Source organism: Lepidochelys kempii, chromosome 5 (assembly GCF_965140285.1).
Source record: "Lepidochelys kempii isolate rLepKem1 chromosome 5, rLepKem1.hap1, whole genome shotgun sequence".
Taxonomy (NCBI): Eukaryota; Metazoa; Chordata; order Testudines; family Cheloniidae; genus Lepidochelys; species Lepidochelys kempii.
In genome coordinates, this window is record NC_136384.1 from 95,228,695 (window position 1) to 95,247,719 (window position 19,025).

Sequence of the window (19,025 nt, forward strand, 5' to 3'; positions counted from 1 at the left end):
ACTGGGGGGCTTGTACTACTTTGAGTATACCAGCAAAGTTAAAGCAATACAAACTTTTGTGTTTAGACAAACCCTAAATGCAGTCTGGTCTCTTTTATGCCCCAACAGGAAGGAAGCAGTGAAATTTGACGAGAGGGGCTGAAACTATTCAATTCAGTTTTTCCAAACTAGAAGAGGGGAAACTCTACAGCTGAGAAAAAAGAAAAGAAGGACTTGTGGCACCTTAGAGACTTTCGTGAGCGACAGCTCACTTCATCGGATGCATTCAGTTCCACTGAATGCATCCGATGAAGTGAGCTGTCGCTCACAAAAGCTTATGCTCAAATAAATTTGTTAGTCTCTAAGGTGGCACAGGTCTTCCTTTCCTTTTTGCGGATACAGACTAACACGGCTGCTACTCTGAAACCTGTCTACAGCTGAGGTTTTCCTACCTCTGTTCTAATAGGGAAAGTACTATTAGCTATGTCTAATGTCATCAACATAAAAAGGTATCCCAGTTAATGACTAGAGTGATGATCAACATAAGAACAGAACAAGAGATCAGCAGCTAGTATTTTTAATCTGTGGGATGGCTAGGGGCTAATTGTTGGTTTAAGAATGTAGTTTCAATGGTTATTTCATAACCAAAAGCACTACAACTAATTTTCCTCCCACCTGCTATTCTTCACAAAAAAATTCTCTTTATTTTTCCTCTCACTATTGAGATCAACTACATGTATAGTAAAATCATCATACAGAGATGAAGTGTTTGTATGAAGTAAATGAAAACTGTGTTATTACAATTTGTATTTGCCATCCTCTTGGGACCAATTTCACTGCCTTCTTTCTAGACAGATGGGGTCATGTAGAAAGCAAGAACTGACAAGCTTAGAAATAACTTTTGATTTCTTTCAAAGAGAAAGGGAAGGCAGTATTACCAATACGAATAGTAGCTTTTCCTTTCCGACCACTTCCTAGGACAATAGTTCTTTTTTTTGATTTAGGTTTGAGAATATCCTTTGAAGGAGATGTCAGCCACTTGTACTAGAACATTAAATAAAAACAAAAACACAAAACCCCCAAAATGTTAACTTCATTTTAGTAACTGATATTTCCGGAGGTACTGGCTTTGGAGTTTCATAGCTAATATGCTAAAGATTACTTTTCTATATTGAATATTTTATTTAATAAACTTCACTTATGTAGCCTTGTTAACAAATTTGAGTTTTCAATAAACAGGAATGAGTTAAAAATCTTCAAGATTTTTAGAGGGTGTGATCACTTCTTATAAGAAAATAATGTCCAACTTAATTGGATATAAACATCATACTATCTGCAGGCAAATGTTCCCAGAACACCTCTGAAGCACCCCCATCCAACTTTTCTTCCTCTGTGCAATAGTTCTCCTTTTATAGTAAGAAAAACAGAACATGCCCTGTAAAAAGGAAAAAACTGGTACTTGCTTTCCATGCTCCCCTACAGAGCTGACTCGTTGGAATGTCTGGCTCAAGCCAAACTTCTCCAGAGTAATAAAGACTTTCTAGTAAGATATTATAGTACAAATAAAATACAGCTTTTTTTAAAACAGCATCAAGTTTTTTGTTTTTTGTTTTTTTGTTTGTTTTTTCAGTGCTTGCAGTGATAGGGCATGCCAATAGGGCACACCTGCCACAAGAATTCACACTAAAATTGAAGTGTATTGAGATCAAAGGAAATGCGGTGCTTTGAATTTACTGTTTTCCTTCAAGGTGACATCATGCTTTTTTGACGATTCTCAAAAAGGACTGGGTCTGACCAGTATTTTTCTAGCTTTATATTCCAAGTATCTATTCCAGTGTTTTGTTTGCTTTTTGAAGTATATGCCTCCTTGTAATGGCACATGGAAGACACTGGCTCCAAAAAGCTTGGCATCAATACAACAGCATTTGTCACATCAGAAAATCCTACACCCCCAACGCATGAAATTATTAAGAGCATTCTGGTAGGATTTTATGATTCTCTCTATTAGTGTGGTGATGATCAGAAAAGAATGTTAATGTAAAAGCAGCTTTATCTTTCTCAGCTGATCTGCCTTCCTTGTATTCAGAGTCAGATTTACATACTTTATGGACAAAAAAGTTTTTACTACTTTTTACAGCAGAGCCAACAATTATGGGAAAGTTAACTGGATTCTAATCTGGCTCATAAGACAACAGAAAAAGATTCTGCAAGTGAAGCTTAATAAATTAACCACAAAATATAAGCAAGAGTGAACATAGCTGGACTTTCAGAGTCCAGGTTGAATTTGCAGGTCTGACAGTTGGGCTAATTGCCATTTACAGTTGTTCTTCGAGAGTCACGTCTGCATTTTCACACTTGTATTCACATTTGTGGGATACACTCTCTCTGGCATTGAGATGTGGAACTGCTTTGAAAAGCTGTGTCCTTTGGGAGATGCTTCATATAAGGGTGTGCAATCCCCAACTGTCTCAGTTCCTTCTCCCTAACCGCAGAGACCTGATGTTATATAGAACTATGAGACAGAAGAGAAGGTAGGCAGAGAGAGCAAATACACAGACGTAATTCTTGAAGAACAACAGTCACTGATAAGTAATCTCCCTTTCTTCTTCAAGGTCTTGTGAGTCTTCCCACTTGTGGGAGACTAACATATAGTGAGGTCCACCAGCAGGACAGTGAGCTAGGAGTTTAGTTAAATATGGATTGTAGCGTAAGTCTCCTAAACTAAGCACTGGAGCACAATGTTAAATCCCATTATAAGTTAAATCCAAGATAAGCACAATGCTGCTGTGCTTATCTTCATTAAGGGAACTTGCCTAATGCAATTATGCTACATTGGCTCTCATGGAGTATGTATTTTATAGTAGAGTGTACTGGTTTCCCACGTGAGATGTAATAATGTTTCATACATCTCCTAATCCAGTGAGAGCCTCTAGTTCCCTCACATCTCCCCAAATGCTACAAATAACTTATTGGGGATTTTATAAAAGGTTTGGTATTTTCCAAGTAAGAGCAGAACACCCTATTTACACTTGCGGTCAGGAGACAAGATTCCCATAGGTGGGAATGGGGTCTGGAGAAGAACACAGGGAGAGAAATACATTGTGCTAGGTACCAATCTGAGAGCACCTTAGGCATGAAGCTGGGATGGGGTCTCATAATGACTTTGACCTGGTGTACCACAGTACAAGATGGTGTGGCCATCAAAGCGGAGGACTGTTCCAAAGGGTACTAGTGAGGTAAAAAGATCTTCAATAACTGTACACAGGGGGCACAATGGACATGTGCAATCACTCAAAGAAGAATTTAATTCACGGATTTAAAAAAAAACTATCATATATTTTAGGTTAGGTGTTATTTTCCTAACCTAGGGAATTAGGAACACAAAGAACAGCTTTACTGAGACATTAAGGTTGACCAATTAAAGACCACTAAACATCAGAGCTTACAGAAGACACAGAACTTCCAACAGCATTTTTAACTTGATTATGTTGTACATTTGCACTGTTTTCTATTTCTATTTTTTTTGTTAAGTAACTAATTCCTGTTTTATTAGTTTATATTTTGTGTATTTTACAACATACAGGATGTTCAAAGTGGCATAGTTAATGCTGCTGCTGGTGCTTTAACTTTTGCATTTTCTAAACTTTGGTGATTTTAACTGCAACCTGAACATTGTTTTTATTTAATATTAAATAAAAACAGTTATACTAATCTGTACAGAATCACGTGGTGTCATAATATCATGGTTTGTTTTAAATCCAAATATAGATAAACAGAAGTCATTCCAGAATGCCTGAAACATACCTCTGAACTGGCACCGTTTCCATTCATGAGAACTCTTTCAATAAGTTTTTTCATCAAAGTGTGATCTAGAGTGAAACAAACTCATTTAATTAATTTCAATATTAGATTATTTTATAAAAAATATTCAAAAATTAATCACGATTAATTGCGTTGTTAAATAATAGAATACCATTTATTTAAACATTTTTGAATGTTTTCTACATTTTCAAGCATACTGATTTCAATTACAACACAGAATACAAAGTGTACAGTGCTCACTTCATATTTATTTTTGATTACAAGTATTTGCACTGAAAGAAAACCAAAAGAAATCGTATCAGAGGGGTAGCCATATTAGTCTGTATCCACAAAAGCAACAAGGAGTCCGGTGGCACCTTAAAAACTAACAGATTTATTTGGGCATAAGCTTTTGTGGGTAAAAAGTCCACTTCTTCAGATGCATGGAGTGAAAATTACAGATGCAGTGTAGTGGGGTGGACACCCACTTGGGCCCAGAAGGGTTTAAAGATAGCCTTGGGAAAGGGCTGGGACAGGGGAAGAGCTGGGCTGATTGGCAGAGCAGCCGCAGCTGGGGGCCACGTCCCAGACAGATCCAGTGGCCCTTGTGAGGGACCTGGCTGCAGGGACCTAAGCAAAGTATCTAGATTGGAGCAGGGCTGGGGAAGGGCCTGAGGCGCTGGGGAGCTCCAGCCTTGAAAGCCCCAGGCTGCGGCCTAGCATTTGGTCCAACAGGAACTGGGGTTGCAGGGGACAGCCCAAGGTTACACAGAGGCAGCAGGTCCAAACCCAACCTTGCCTGTGATGAGTGATACTGCAGTCTGAACCCAGGGCGTGGGGGCTATCTGGTGACTGGCAGGAGCCTACGAATGAGGCGAGGTAGGGATAGTGGGTGGGGGGTTCCCCTGCGAGGGGGAGACCCAGAACTGTGGGGTACTGCCAGGGCGCAGCACCCAGTGAAAGGGGCACCGGGGTCCTGGGAGGGTCACAGAAGCCAGCAGCAAGGCGAGACACCAGCCTGAAGAGGGTGCTCCAGAGGCTGGAACTTCCTTAAGACGACCAGCAGGAGGCGCCGCCGGGGCCCAGTTACATGCAGGCATAAATATACTGACACACTCCCTTTTCTTCATGCGTCAGTATACTTATGCCTGCATCTGTAATTTTCACTCCATGCAAAAGAAATAGTATTTTTCAATTCACCTAATACAAGTACTGTAGTGCAATATTTTTTTTGTTTATCATTTTTACAGTGCAAATATTTGTAATAAAAAATATACACTTTGATTTCAATTACAACACAGAATAAAATATATATGAAAATGTAGAAAAAAATCCAAAAGATTAAATTCCAATTGTTATTCTATTGTTTAATAGTGCAATTAAAACTCTGATTAATCACAGTTTTAACATTTTTGAGTTAATCGCATAAGTTAACTGCGATTAATTGACAGCCCTAATCACAGAAATAAAGCGAGATAAAACAAGTCAACATCTCCCTTTATTTAAAATGTACTTGGCAAATATTCAGTAAAATTTGGTTTAATTTTTCTGAAAGTGCTACATTTTTTTAAAAAGGTATAAATGAAATATCTTTGTTTTTTAATCAGAATGGAAGGACAGATAAAAGTACGTACCAATTAATGGATTTTTTCTTACATCCAATATCACTAGAGTTGTATTACTTTGAAAAGCATCTAACAATGATTTTGCCCCATCATTGGAAATTCCACACTGCTGCATGTCCAGTGCTGAAATGTTTAAAAAACGTTAAACATTACTCAGTTGCATCACATAAAACGAATAATTCACATAATTAATCTATCCATAATGAAAACATCCACATGCATGCACCTAAGAGTCTTGCGAGTAACCAAAATAAATACATAAATAAATAGTATTCTGAACTCTACCCAAGGGAGAGCTAAGGTAATATTTTAAATGCAGGATGGAGATTAACATTTAAGTCATTATCAGATATCAAAGTTTCAAGATACAGCTGCTGGCAGTGTTCCCTCTAATTTTTCCCACCCATGTGTGGAATGAATTTTGTTATGTGCACCAGTATGGAGGTGATGTGCACCAATATGGAGGTGATGTATGACACATCACCACCATATTGGTGCACATAACAAAATTCATGTGGTGGGGGGCTCAGGGCGGGCTCTGGGGTGGTGCCAGGGATGAGGCATTTGGGGTGCAGGCTGCCCTGGGGCTGCGACCGGGAGAGAGGACTCCCCTGCACAGCAGCACTTGGGCTGGGCGGGAGGGGAGCCTCTCCCCACTGTGGCAGTTCCAGGGCTGGGGCCATGGGATAGGTGCCTCTCCCACAGCCGCGGCAGGTCCGGACCAGGCTGGGTTGAGGCTGGGGAAGTGGCGCGTCTCCCCCAGCTGCAGCAGATCCGTGGCCGAGGGAGAGGCATCTCTCCCGGCCACTGCCCTGAGCACCTGTATGGCATTTAAAAGGCTGCTGCACAGCTTAAAGGACACTTAGGCTGCTGGACAAACATGAAAGAAAATAAATATTTGTGAATAGAAAGAGGATTGTTCTTTTAAAAGTTTTTAAAATACTGAAATATCAGCAGAATTTAAAGGTTTATGTTTAAATCCAGAATACTCTTGACTAGAATGGTCTCTTTTGCACTAAATGATAGCAGTTGGACAATATTTCTGAACAACATTTACATTAAATTAAAAATCCCTACCGCATCATCGCATACACTCAGTTATCTTTATGATTGGTTTTGAAAATTGCTAACTTGAACAGCAGTGAAGCAAGGTCTAATATGCAAGGCAATATTAAATGTAATGGTGCTCAACACCAATCAACAACTGCTGGGAGACAATAAATAAATTCAATAACTTAGGTTTTAAATACTGGCTTCAGTATTTCACGGGGGGGGTGGGGGGGGAACACGACACATCACTATGCAGATAATTGTATTATCCAATACTTTTAAACTTGCTGTAGCTTTGCCGTATCTTGCAATATTCTTTCATGTTGTACAGCCACAGTATTTTCCCAGATGTGGTCCACAGTCAAACATACTGAAAAGGTAAAATAAAGTTCTACAACTAATAAATTACTCCAGATTACAGAGCTGTAAGAAAGCCAAGATATCTGGAATTCTATAGCCACCTTAGGGTTTATGTACAGTAGATGAAGACCCTTATAAGAGTGCCACCAAAATTTGTTCAGGAGTTTCACAAAATTACAGTTAGCAAAATTAGAATTAAATACCAAGTAGTGTCTAATCACCATGAAAACATTATTTCTTCTTCTATAAAACCTCTCCACACATTAGCTCCTAGATTTATATTTTGTAAGCGTTATCCCCAGCTTGTAAATACTGAAACTTAGAAAATATTACCTATACATTTATTACAGATGCAAATCAGCTACTGTTAAGACAATTTCTAATGTGCCAATGTGCATCTCGTTTTGGTTGGGAAAGTCCTCTTTTTAAGCCCTGTCCCAGGGGTCTCAATTGTTTTGGTATAACTGGGAATTTGTCCCATTTGCTCTTGCCACCTGATCATCAGTTGTCAAAAGCAAATGGGACAAATGCCCAGTTTTCCCCAAAAAATGGGACATGTAGGAACGTTCAGGGTGCGGGGTGGGGTGGGGGGGGGGGGAGAAAGGGGGAGGGAAGAAGAGAGCAGCAATGCCAGCCCCCCGCACAGCAGGGCTTGGGTGAGCAGTGACGCTCACCCAAACCCCTCCTGGTCTTCCGTTTTACCTTTGGGAAATATGGTCACCCTACTTAGAAGCAAAGAACAATATTTTACCATACCTTTCAGCCACAGGTCCTCTCCAAGACATTCTGCAAAGGCTCTAGCACCTCGATCACCAACAAGTGTATTGCAGTTGAGAGTGATACGCCTCAAACCTGTCATGCAGTCAAAATCAGGTCTCCTGTAGCGTAGGCTTTCAGCCCAAGCTTCACCGTGTCTTTTCATTGCCTGATGCTTTGAAAACAGAACAAGTTAACATTAGTGGTGAGGTGAAGCCATCAACACTGATGCAAAGAAGATTAATTAAAATAATGATTAATTTACAATTACTATTATTAAAATGAAATAAAACCCAACTATGTTACTGAATTTAAGAAAAATACACACAATCATGCTCTTACACATTATGCCTATGATATGCTTATTAAGTCACATGCTTATTACTGATAATTTCATGAAGTAAAATATAAACCAGGTTCAGAGAATTCCTTCAGCATCTCCCTCCCTGCTTTTTATCAAGCTGAGATATACGATAGCCTCTTTGACACTTGTGTCTTTACTAACAGACACTCATTAAAATGTTTTTCTTATTATTATTTTCACAAAGACCAATATTTTAGTTTAAACACACCTTATAGTTCTACCATATTCTCTTCTATTATTGAAAAAATATTTACATAATTTTAATCATTGAGCTTGTTATGCATGAAATGTTCACTGTGAGCCTTGAATTGCAAACTTGATTTGCTCATTAATCCAAGAAATATAGGGCTGGAAGGGACCTCAAAAGATCATCTACCTCACCCTCCCTAGCAGAAAGATTGACTACCTAGACCATCCCTGAGAGATGTTTGTCTAACCTGTCCTTAAAAACCACCAATGACAGGGATTCCACAGCTCCAAAGTAACCAGTTCCAGAGCTTAACATTCCTTATAGTTAGAAAGTTATTCTTAATATCCAACCTAAATCTCCCTTGCAGAAAATGAGACTGATTACTTCTTTTCCAACCCTCACTGAACATGGAGAACAACTGATCATCGTCCTCTTTATAACAACCTTTCACATATTTGAAGACCATTACCTGGTACCCTCTCAGTCTTACCTTCTCAATACTAAACATGGCCAATTATTTAAATCTTTTCTCATAGGTCATGTTTTCTAAACCTCTTATGTTTCTTGATCTCCTCTGGACTTTCTTCAATTGGTCCACATCCTTCTTAAAGCATAATGCCCAAAAATGGATGCAGTTCTTCAGGCGAGGTGTCACCAGTGCCAAATGTCATTCTTGTGGATGACATTCCTGTTTAAAGAAAAGGAGTACTTGTGGCACCTTAGAAACTAAAAGTACTCCTTTTCTTTTTGCGGATACAGACTAACATGGCTGCTACTCTGATTCCTGTTTAAATATCCCTGAATGACACTTGCATTTTTTTGCAACAGAATCATATCGTTGACTAATATCCAAATTGTAATCCTCTATAACCCCAGTCTTTTTTCTGCATTACAACTGCCTAGCCAGTTTTTCCCCGTTTTATATTTGTGCATTTGATTTTGCCTTCCTAAGTGCAGTACCTTACATCAGTCTGAATTTCATCTTGCTGATTTTACACCAATTCTCCAATTTATCAAGATCATTTTGAATTTTAATCCTGCTCACCGAAGCACTTGCAACCTCCCCCAGCTTGGTATCATCTGCAAATTTTATGAGCGTTACTCTCCACTCCATCATCCAAGTCATTAATGAAAATACATTACAAACAAAAACACGGGCCAGATCCCTGCAGGACCCCATTTGGTATGTCCTCCTACTTTGACTGAAAAATCACTGGTAACTGCTCTTTGAGAAAGGTATGTTAATATGTATACAAAAGACCTAATGCAAAAATTGCAAAAGCAAGAAAGAGATAAGCCATCTAGCAAGTTTATAGCCTCTTCTTCTCCTAGAGACACAGATTTCCCAAACATACCCACCATATACCACTCAGCATTGCTGGGTAGACAGGGAACAGTGTCATTCATCATGTCCTACTATTGTTTTTAAACCAAAATTTATAGTACAAAGGAAAACAACAATTAAGCCTCAGAACTGGCATTCTAGAACTTTTAAAAGATAAGCACTGATGTTTTTCCATCAGTAAAAGGATACCAGCCCCACAACTATCTTTATGAATAAATACTTTTTAATAAAGAGTTCTTCCTGGGAAGCAATAACTCAGAGACTTAACGGTCACGGTGGATAATCAAATGAACACAAACTTCCAGTTCAATGCTGTGGCCAAAGGGCTAATATGATCCTTGGATGCATAAACAGGTGGATCTCAAGTAGGAATACAGAAATTATATTACTTCTGTATTTGGGACTGGTGAGAGTACTGCTGGAATACTGCATCCAATTCTGATGTTCATAATTTAAGAAGGATGTGACATATTGGAGAAGGTTCAAAAAGCCACAAGAATTATTAAAGTACTGGAAAACATGTTTCAGAATGACTTAGCTTCTTGAGTCTATTATTTAGCTCAACAAAGAGAAAATTAAGGGATGACTTGATCAGAGTTTTTACGTACCTACATGGGATACAGGTGCTTGATAACTGGATCTTTAATCTAGCAAACAAAGGCAGAACAAGATCCAATAACTGCAGACTGAAGCTAGACAAACCAAACTGGAAATAAGGCACATAGTTTTAAGTGTAATTAATCCTTGAAAAAACGTACCAAGGTTTATGGAGGAGTCTTCACCATTGGCATTTATTTATTTATTATTTTAACACAGCTAATAAATATATCAGATGAGAAAGAAAAGATAGATATCTAACTTGGAATTGAGAGACATTATCAGATTATACAATAAGATAGGTAATACAAGTAAAATCAAACTATTCTCCAGAATCACTTCTTTAGAAAGGGGGAAAGAACACAAAGAAGGAAAAATGGTATTTAAAGTGGAGAGGACCAAAGAAAAGCTTGAAAGGTAAGTTAAAAAGAATAAGAGAAAAATGATAAAATAGAGAGGAAAGGGCAGTGGAGTGGGGGGATACAAGAGATGGAAGGGATAGTCTCAGAAGATGAGTGGGACCTAGGGTCTTGGAGGGCACTGCAGACAAGGTTACCCACTGGGGAATTAAATTGATTATTCCAATACTTCAAAAAATGCAGAACACATATCTATACATTCATTTTGGTTGTTAATATTGCTAAACATTATTTATTGCACTGCCGGCAGGTTAACCAAGTCAGAGTACCAATCTTTGGTAGCTGGGCACCTTTGGAACTTCTACCATTGTAGAATTAGATATTTGGCTACGATCCGAGCTCTACCCGGTCAAAGTTTTTTCAAAGGATTTCAGTTTCTGAAACAGATTGCATAGGTGAGGCATGAAGGAATATTTTTAATTATGTGGTTTATGCTCAAAATCTCTTTTTAATCCTATCAGGCCAAAGAATAGGTCTATGGGCAGTACATTTTTCAAGTTATCCCAAATTAAAGACAATGATATTTAAATTTAGAAGCAACCAGACACCAGGCTTTCTGAGCAGCAAAACTGTGACTGATTTCTCCCTAAAGAAAGGGTAGAAGTTTAAGTTTAGGACTGATTCTGGTGGTAGTGGGATGACAATTCCCTCCTACATGTACAACTGGGGCTGGAGAAGATGGGAATGAATATGAGAACTGAAAGGTGGGTAAGGAACTGATTAAAGGGAAGACTAAAGGGGGTCATGCTGAAAGATGAACTGTCAGGAAGGCGTGTAATTATTAGTGGAATTCCTCAGGGATCATTCATGGGACCACTTTTATTTAATATTTTCATTAATGACCTTGGCACAAAAAGTGGTGTGCTAATAAAATATGCATATAAACACACCAGTTGGGAAGTATTGCTGGTATGGAGGAGGACTGGAATATTACATAAGAAGATTTGGACGACTTTGAAAACAGGAGTAATAGAAATGGGATGAAAACTAATAGTACAGACACTGCCCGACTTGCGTAACTCAAATTTTGCATAAGTCGGAAACGTATACCAGACCATTATGCCAAAAAAACCCAAAAAACATCCACCCCACAACCTCCTATTTCTAGCTCACACAAATCCGCACCTACAGAAAAAGTTCTGTAAGTCGGGTCTTGCATAACCTGGGAGCATTTATACTAAGTGCAAAGTTATGCACTTAGGGACTAATAACAAGACTTATCAATTGGAAGTGACAGAGGAGGAGAAAAAGCTGGGCGTACTGGTCAATTATAGGATGACTACGAGCTGCCAAAGCAATGTGGCCATGAAAGAGGCAAATGCAATCCTACAATGTATCAAGTGAGGTATTTCCAGTGAAGTTATGGAAGTGTATTACTACTATACAAGGCACGGGTGACACCTCCTCTAGAATACTGTGTGCTATTCTGATCTCCCGTGTTTAAGAAAAATAAATTCAAACTGGTCCATAGAAGGGCTACTAGGAGGATCAGAGGAATGGAGAAAAAGGAGCTTGGCTTGTTTAGCCTAACTCAGTGGTTCTCAAACTTTTGTACTGGTGACCCCTTTCACATAGCAAGCCTCTGAGTGCGACCCCCCTTATAAATTAAAAACACTTTTAAATATATTTAACACCATTATAAATGCTGGAGGTAAAGCGGGGTTTGGGGTGGAGGCTGACAGCTCATGACACCCCACCCCATGTAATAACCTTGCAACCCCGAAGGGTCCCGACCCCCCAGTTTGAGAACCCCTGGCCTAACCAAACGAAGGCAAAGGGGAGATATGATTATCCCTCTGATCTATTTATAGAGAGCAAACACCAGGGAGGGAGAGAAGTTATTTAAGTTAAGGGCCAATACTGGCACAAGAATAAATGGATATAAACAGGCCATCAACAAGTTTAGGCTTAAAATTAGACAAAGGTTTCTAACCATCAAAAGAGTAAAGTTCCAAGAAGAATAATGGGGACAAAATCCTAACTGACTTCAAGACTGAGCTTAATAAATTTATGGAGGAGATGGTATGATGAGGTTGCCTACAGAGTCAGATGGCCCAGCTGCAATTTCTATTAACAAATATCTCCAACAGTCAGAGATGGATCACCAGATGGGGAGGGTTCTGAGTTATTACAGAGAACTCTTTCCCAGGTGTCTGGCTGGTGGGTCTCACCCACATGCTCAGGGACTAACTAATCACTGTATTTGGAGTTGGGAAGGATTTTTTTCCCCATATCAGATAGGCAGAGATCCTTAGGATTTTTCATTTTCCTCTGCAGCCTGGGGGCCCGGGTCACTTGCTGGTTTGAATGAGAGTAAATGATGGATTCTCTGTAACATGAAGTCTTTACATAAAGATTTGATGACTTCAGTAACTCAGCCAGAAGTTATAGACTTATTACAGGAATGGGTGGGTGAGATTCTGTGGCCGGCAATGTGCAGGAGGTCAGATTAGATGATCACGATGGTCCCTTCTGGCCTTAAAGTGTATGACAGCCTGGGTGTCGAGGAGAGGGACACACCATTGTGTTGCCTTACTCATGATTCAGGATACATAGTTGAGTAGACCAAAGGCAGTTGCATTTTTTTCAAAGAATATTCTGGGCTTGTTGCCCATACCCCACAAGGAGTTCTTAAAAGCGTTATTAATTTTGAAAAGAAACAGAGCAAGGAGCTAAGAACAAGTAGAAGTCACAAGAGAACATTTGTTTTTAATATTTTAACTCTGCCTGAATAGAAGGAGGGCCTGACATCTATGTAAATCCAAAACCATCTGTGTGATAAAAGAATTGAAATCAATTTTGACTATTTTTCTTAGGTCTCTGGAAAAGAGGACTCCTAACTACCTGATTTCCGCCTGCTGCCAATGAAAACTATAATCTGAGAGGGAAAGTTGAGCACCCCTGAGAGATACTGAGAGTCACCAACCTATGCCAATTTATTTTCTACCCTGAAATTTTCCTGAACAATTTAGCAGTTTGTAATATTGGGGATGGTCTGAAGAGGGTTGGAAGTGAATAAAATGTATAATCAGCATGCTGGCATATTTTCATCTCTTGGGAACCCTAGGCACTATAACTTGTATTTGACCCCAAAGCCAAATCAAACAGGGGGGAGGAGAGGGGACATCCCTGTCTTGTACCAAGGAGGAGAGAGGATATAATTGGTTACAACACGGGAGCTAGGATTGGAGTACAAAAGTCTAATCCAGGAAATGAAAGAGGGACCAAATCCAAATTTTTGTAGGCTGAGGAACAAAGACTTTTTCTACGTGTGACAGAACAGTTCTGAAGGGTTTTAATAGAAGGACAGCACGGAGAAGCTGACGAGTGTTGTCTGACCCACGTCTCTTTTGTAAAAATCCTGTGTAAGCAGCGTTACATTCCTCATTATTTTTTTTAGTCATCCAGGTAGAATTTTAGACAAGTAATGCCAGAGTTCATTAAGGGTATTGGGCAATAGCTAGCACATTCTTGGGCATCTTTGCCTGGCTTAAAGCTTGACGGAAACTAGGGATTCATTCACTAAAGAAGGAAAAGAGTCTTTAACAAAAGCCTCAGTGTATACTTCAGACAGTCTGGGAGCCAGGCGGTCTTTGATTTGGGCCTAAATTTCAGCTAGAAAGCCATCTAGACAATATTTTTAATTATGCAGCTCTAATTTAAGCATATCTGTTTTTCCTTTCATGGCTTAACAGTTTCTAAATGATCAAATACAGCCCATAAGGCCTACAGTCCGGATCCAAGCCCACTGAACTCAGTAGAAAGACTTTCATTTTCTTCCATGGGCATTGGATCAGGCCCTCAATTCTTGGGATAGAAGAGGAGGTTGCATTGCCAAGAGTACAATAGTTTTCCTTGAACTACTGATGTGCATAAGCTTAGCTTGTTTCTTTATCAACAAAAAGAAGACAGCAGCTAAACCGTAGTGCAAACAATTAAAATTAGAATGACTATTTGTTCTCTCATAGGCCCTAATTCTGGGCGGTATAAAAGCATATATGTAACTTTAAGCATGCGAATAGTCCCATTGACTTCACTGTTTGAAGTTATGCGCATGCTTAAGTACTTTGTTTAACTGGGTCTCAAGTCACCTAATCAAACTGGGATATGTAGAACTAGGATTACATTAAGACTCCAATAACATAGCTCAGCACATTAAACATTCATATGGCATGAACTATTTCTCATCATATAACCCTCTATTATTTTCAGGGATGTAATCAAAAATAGCCACATATGCACATCTTGCTAGCAGCAGTTCTCTCGCTGAAGAGATATCATCTTAAGAGAAATATTGGGAACCCAGTGTGACACTAGCAGTGAATTACACTAGAGCTTTTCCTATAGTATCAGGACGTATTAATATTAAAGTACATAAATAAATTGTGTTCACATACTAGACTCAGCTATGAATCACAACGTATATACATTACATGAATCCATTTAAATATTTGCCTTTACAAAAGGTAGATTACCTTTAAGACATTGGCCAAGTGTTCTGCTCCCCGCCAGGTCAAACTACATCCTGTAAAATTTATAGATTTGATGTTGGCTGAGTTCCTCACACTTTGACAGATTGCTGAAGTTAAAAAGATAAAAAAAAAAACAAAACACAGTCAGATCATTAAAATGAATAATACTTATGTTCCTTACAGTAGTGTTATAAAGGCATAATTAGCATTCGGAAAGAACCAAGATCCTTGAATGAAGAACTACTGTAGAAGAGCAAAGTACATTAATTATTTTAAATAAAAATATTTTAACTGTTCCATAACCTTTTGCATACAAACATGAAATATTGTTAAAATAGGTATATTTCAGACATGCTTTATATTTCATGTTAAAGCAGTTTAGATATTTCACTTGATATCAGTGTTAGCTAATGTATTTCATGACTTGTAAAGATTTACAAAAGGAACTTTTCAACCTAAGAGTTTATTTGCTTGCAGCATACCAGTAGGGTACTACTTTATTTCAGTGTGAAGAATACTCAAAACCAAACACCAAAAAAAAAAAAAAAGATAGATAGTCACAGCAATGACAAGTCTTGCACTTTACATGCAAAATTTCACAATGTTCAAAGTGAACATGATTGTTCCATCCGTATTTTAATTTATATTGATTATAACAGAAAACAATGAGATTTTTTTTTTAAAAAAGGTATTTTAAAAGCACCACCACAAAAGACACAGATCACCTTAGGCTATTCCTTTTCAATTTCAAAACTTACTTTCCAATCCTCCATCTCCAATTGGACAATGCGCTAATGACAAGCTCTCCAAAGATGACGTCTTGGCCAACCCCTTCAAAATAAAAATCACTGAAAACATTTTTTTAAAATTGTTATTCAAGCATTTTAATAGCACATATCTGAAGAAAAAGTAGTGGTCCTCACTCCCACTATGGCTCCTTTATGCATGTAAAAGGGCCAGAATTGTGCAAAGGGGCCCTAAAAGCCTTATTTGTGACTGAGGGAGGAGTCTCCTAGTGCAGAAACTGCGGAAGATAGCTGTAAATCTGCCTTCTAAGCACTCCCTCTTAAACTCCAGTGAAGGGGGGAGGCCAGGGTAGTGCTGGGAGGACATGTGAGGGTGGGGACTGCAACATGCCAGACAACATGAAGAGGCTGCAGTAACTTTGAGAGGTCCCCAGATCTGTCTAAGTTACACTAGGGGCCTCTCCAACCCTGAGAATAATCAAGGGCAAAAAGAAGCTTAAATCTACCATAGCTCCACCTACATCTGTGGTGAACCTTTAAGAAGTGCAAAATAGAATCTCACCCAATATCTTTATTGCTAAGGGTATACATTGGGTTTTTTATGTATTTGAAGTCTTACCTTTGTTAAAAATATTAGATCTCGCTCTCTTAGAAGCAATCCCTCAAGTTCCAAATTTTTTAGAGCATTTGACACATTCAGACAACCTCTGATGGCTTTACATAATTGAGTAGTCATGTCTTTTGATCTAATTGCTGGAATTCGTCTTCTAAAGTAGGTTTTATATCTTTCAGCCCCTAATAAACAACAAAAGTGAATCACTGGTAAAATCCAGGTCCCACTAAATCAGTGGGATTTTTGCCATTGAGGTAAGTGGGCCAGAATTTCTCCCTATTTCTTTGTTTTATGATTGTGATATCTGAAGAATTATTCCTTTTTTCCCCCCATACACACACTGATGCTATATTGGATCAGAACTGTTGTTCATTTAATCCAGTATCCTATCACCCACAGAAGCCAAAACCCAGAAGGGCGGGAACCTTAACAGACATAAATAAACTGGCCATAGGGAACGTTTTTCCTATCCCCAAGAAGTAATGCCTGAAACTTCGTTTTTATACCTCTTGGATTTATTATCACCACCACCTAGTGGACCATTAAAAGGAAAGGAGAGAGCTCCACTAAGTGTCTCCAGCTGATGTTATTCACACCACACAATCCTATGTTGTGATAGACCAATCTTGTGCTGAAAGTTGAGTTATTGTGCTTTAACTAAGAGGACATGATAGTAAACCATTTAAAAAAACAAAAACAAAACCACCTCCTCCCAGCTTTCCTGTAATGAATTCCCATCTAAACAGATATAATTACAATCTCAAGTGGTCATTACAAACCTGATTCTCCAAGACCCTGTTGATGAAAGCTTCTTATTACAACAGAAGTCAAAGTCTTATTATGCCTGATAGCATTCAGAAGTGGTGCCCAGTCAGGAGCCTTGAGGCGATCTGCATTTAGCTCAAGAATGCCCTGATTCACATTAGCTTTCACAGTTTTTAGTGGGACAGAGCCTTGAACGGCACAAAGAAATTCATAGTGAGAGTAAAAATCCAAGGTGCTCTGTCTCCTTATTTTGACCGAGTCAATCATTTCTATTCATGTGCTGAATTTCTCTCTAAACTGAGGGAGAAAGAAAAAAAATAAAAGACAGACTGATTCCACTGAACAATAGATTTAATGTTACTTGCTTTCAGTATTAACATATGGGCACACAATATTAAAAAAGCCAGAATAAAGCTTACATTTGAACAATTCACTAAATTCACACCTACACAAAGACAGTATCATTATGTTTAAAGTACTATACCCAGCTGAATGAGATGGAAGGAAAGAAAGACCCTTACATTGATTCCTTCACAGACGTAGTCAACGTGCTAACTACTATAAAGCTAATCTTTCAAGACTCCATGTTCCCACATGCTGGGTGCTTCTTGTCAAATGCTCAATGCCTTAAGCTGGTGCTGACTTAGATCCTGATCCAGCAATGAGATACATACAGCAATGAGATCCTTGCTCCTAGGACTTCTCACATCTTCCAAATTAAGCACATGCTCAAATGCTTTGCTGGACAGGAATCTAATCTACTACTATGGGATAGTCCAACTACAGAAAATAATCAAAACCAGAACTTGTCAGCTGCAACCACTGAGAAGCTGCTTCACTGACTGCAGGCAGACCACCAGAAATTGAGTTTTCTTATTCTAAAAGAACTGGAGTAATCATCTCACTGTTATCCTGTGCTTCCTCTATGCATCAGGGTCTCTCATCTTAGAATGAGAAGAGCTTACAATCTAAGTATTTATGTTATGTGTTGGTATAGCACCTAGCACAATGGGGCCTTAATCCATGGTTAGGGTCTCCAGGCTCGACCATAACAGGGTGGATAAAAATCAAGGATTTAAAAAAAAAAAAAAAAAAAAACACACACCTGGATTCTTTTAATAATTTAAATCGGATTTTTTGATCGAAGGTTTTTTCCTCAAAAAGCATATCTAAAGATGGTTTTAATTAAGATACATTAGAGCTCAAAGATATCTCATCATGGAATTGGGATTATAAATTCTAATTCTATAGTATGAGACAATATATTCATGTCATGTTTAAGAAAAGTTTTGTAAATGAGTTCCAGTAGTTCATGGATTAGGGACCCAATCTCATGGGGTTCCACAGGCTTCTGTAGAGATTATTTAATCTTTCTATCTACCCAATGGGACTCAGTGCTCAGTCTAGAAAATACCATCACAGATGCTTAGTTTTGCAGTTCTCAAACTGTGGCATTGTGTCTCCAGAGGTAACATGCTTGTTAACAGCAAAAATGTTTTAAAATAAATAGATATATAGAGGTGAGAAATAACAGACCTCAACCCTACTGTCCCTCTGAAAATGTGTGTACACCGAGTCAATCCCTTATCTCTCTCTAAAAGTGCAAAGTTTCAAAAAGCTCAATGAATAGAAGATTGTTGGGGGCAGAATAGATCTGGACAAGGAGAAGAAGTCTGGAGATAAATGTGAGAAGGGAGGGGCAGGCAGTAGAAACAAAAGTGAAACTGTTTGAGCAGCATATTCCAGAAGTCTTGAGGTCTTTCTGAGCGTAGCCATCATTGATTTGAGATCTACTATACCATTCTCTCACTGGAAGGGAAAACCTATAATGGCAGCAGGCCGTAAAAGAGACCCAGTTTGGGAATATTTTAATGAAGTTCCTCTACCTGTGGGTAAGACAGACATGTGCAAAATGCAAACAGTGCAACAAAGAAATGCAAGGC

General features: G+C 38.7%; 1 protein-coding gene across 2 annotated transcripts in view; it reads right to left on the reverse strand.

Annotated features, from left to right (window-relative positions):
• The window catches only part of CEP78 (centrosomal protein 78), a 52,834-nt gene that overhangs the window by 26,127 nt on the left and 7,682 nt on the right, over window positions 1–19,025 (reverse strand). For both annotated transcript variants that reach the window (XM_073345093.2, XM_073345092.2), the window contains exons 2-9: window positions 17,097–17,379; window positions 16,324–16,499; window positions 15,717–15,789; window positions 14,962–15,065; window positions 7,572–7,746; window positions 5,415–5,528; window positions 3,784–3,848; window positions 918–1,023 (exon numbers count right to left, since the gene is read on the reverse strand). In XM_073345093.2, coding sequence (XP_073201194.1) covers window positions 918–1,023; window positions 3,784–3,848; window positions 5,415–5,528; window positions 7,572–7,746; window positions 14,962–15,065; window positions 15,717–15,789; window positions 16,324–16,499; window positions 17,097–17,349 — 1,066 coding nt within the window. In that variant the 5' untranslated portion in view covers window positions 17,350–17,379. The remainder of the gene's footprint in view (window positions 1–917; window positions 1,024–3,783; window positions 3,849–5,414; window positions 5,529–7,571; window positions 7,747–14,961; window positions 15,066–15,716; window positions 15,790–16,323; window positions 16,500–17,096; window positions 17,380–19,025) is intronic.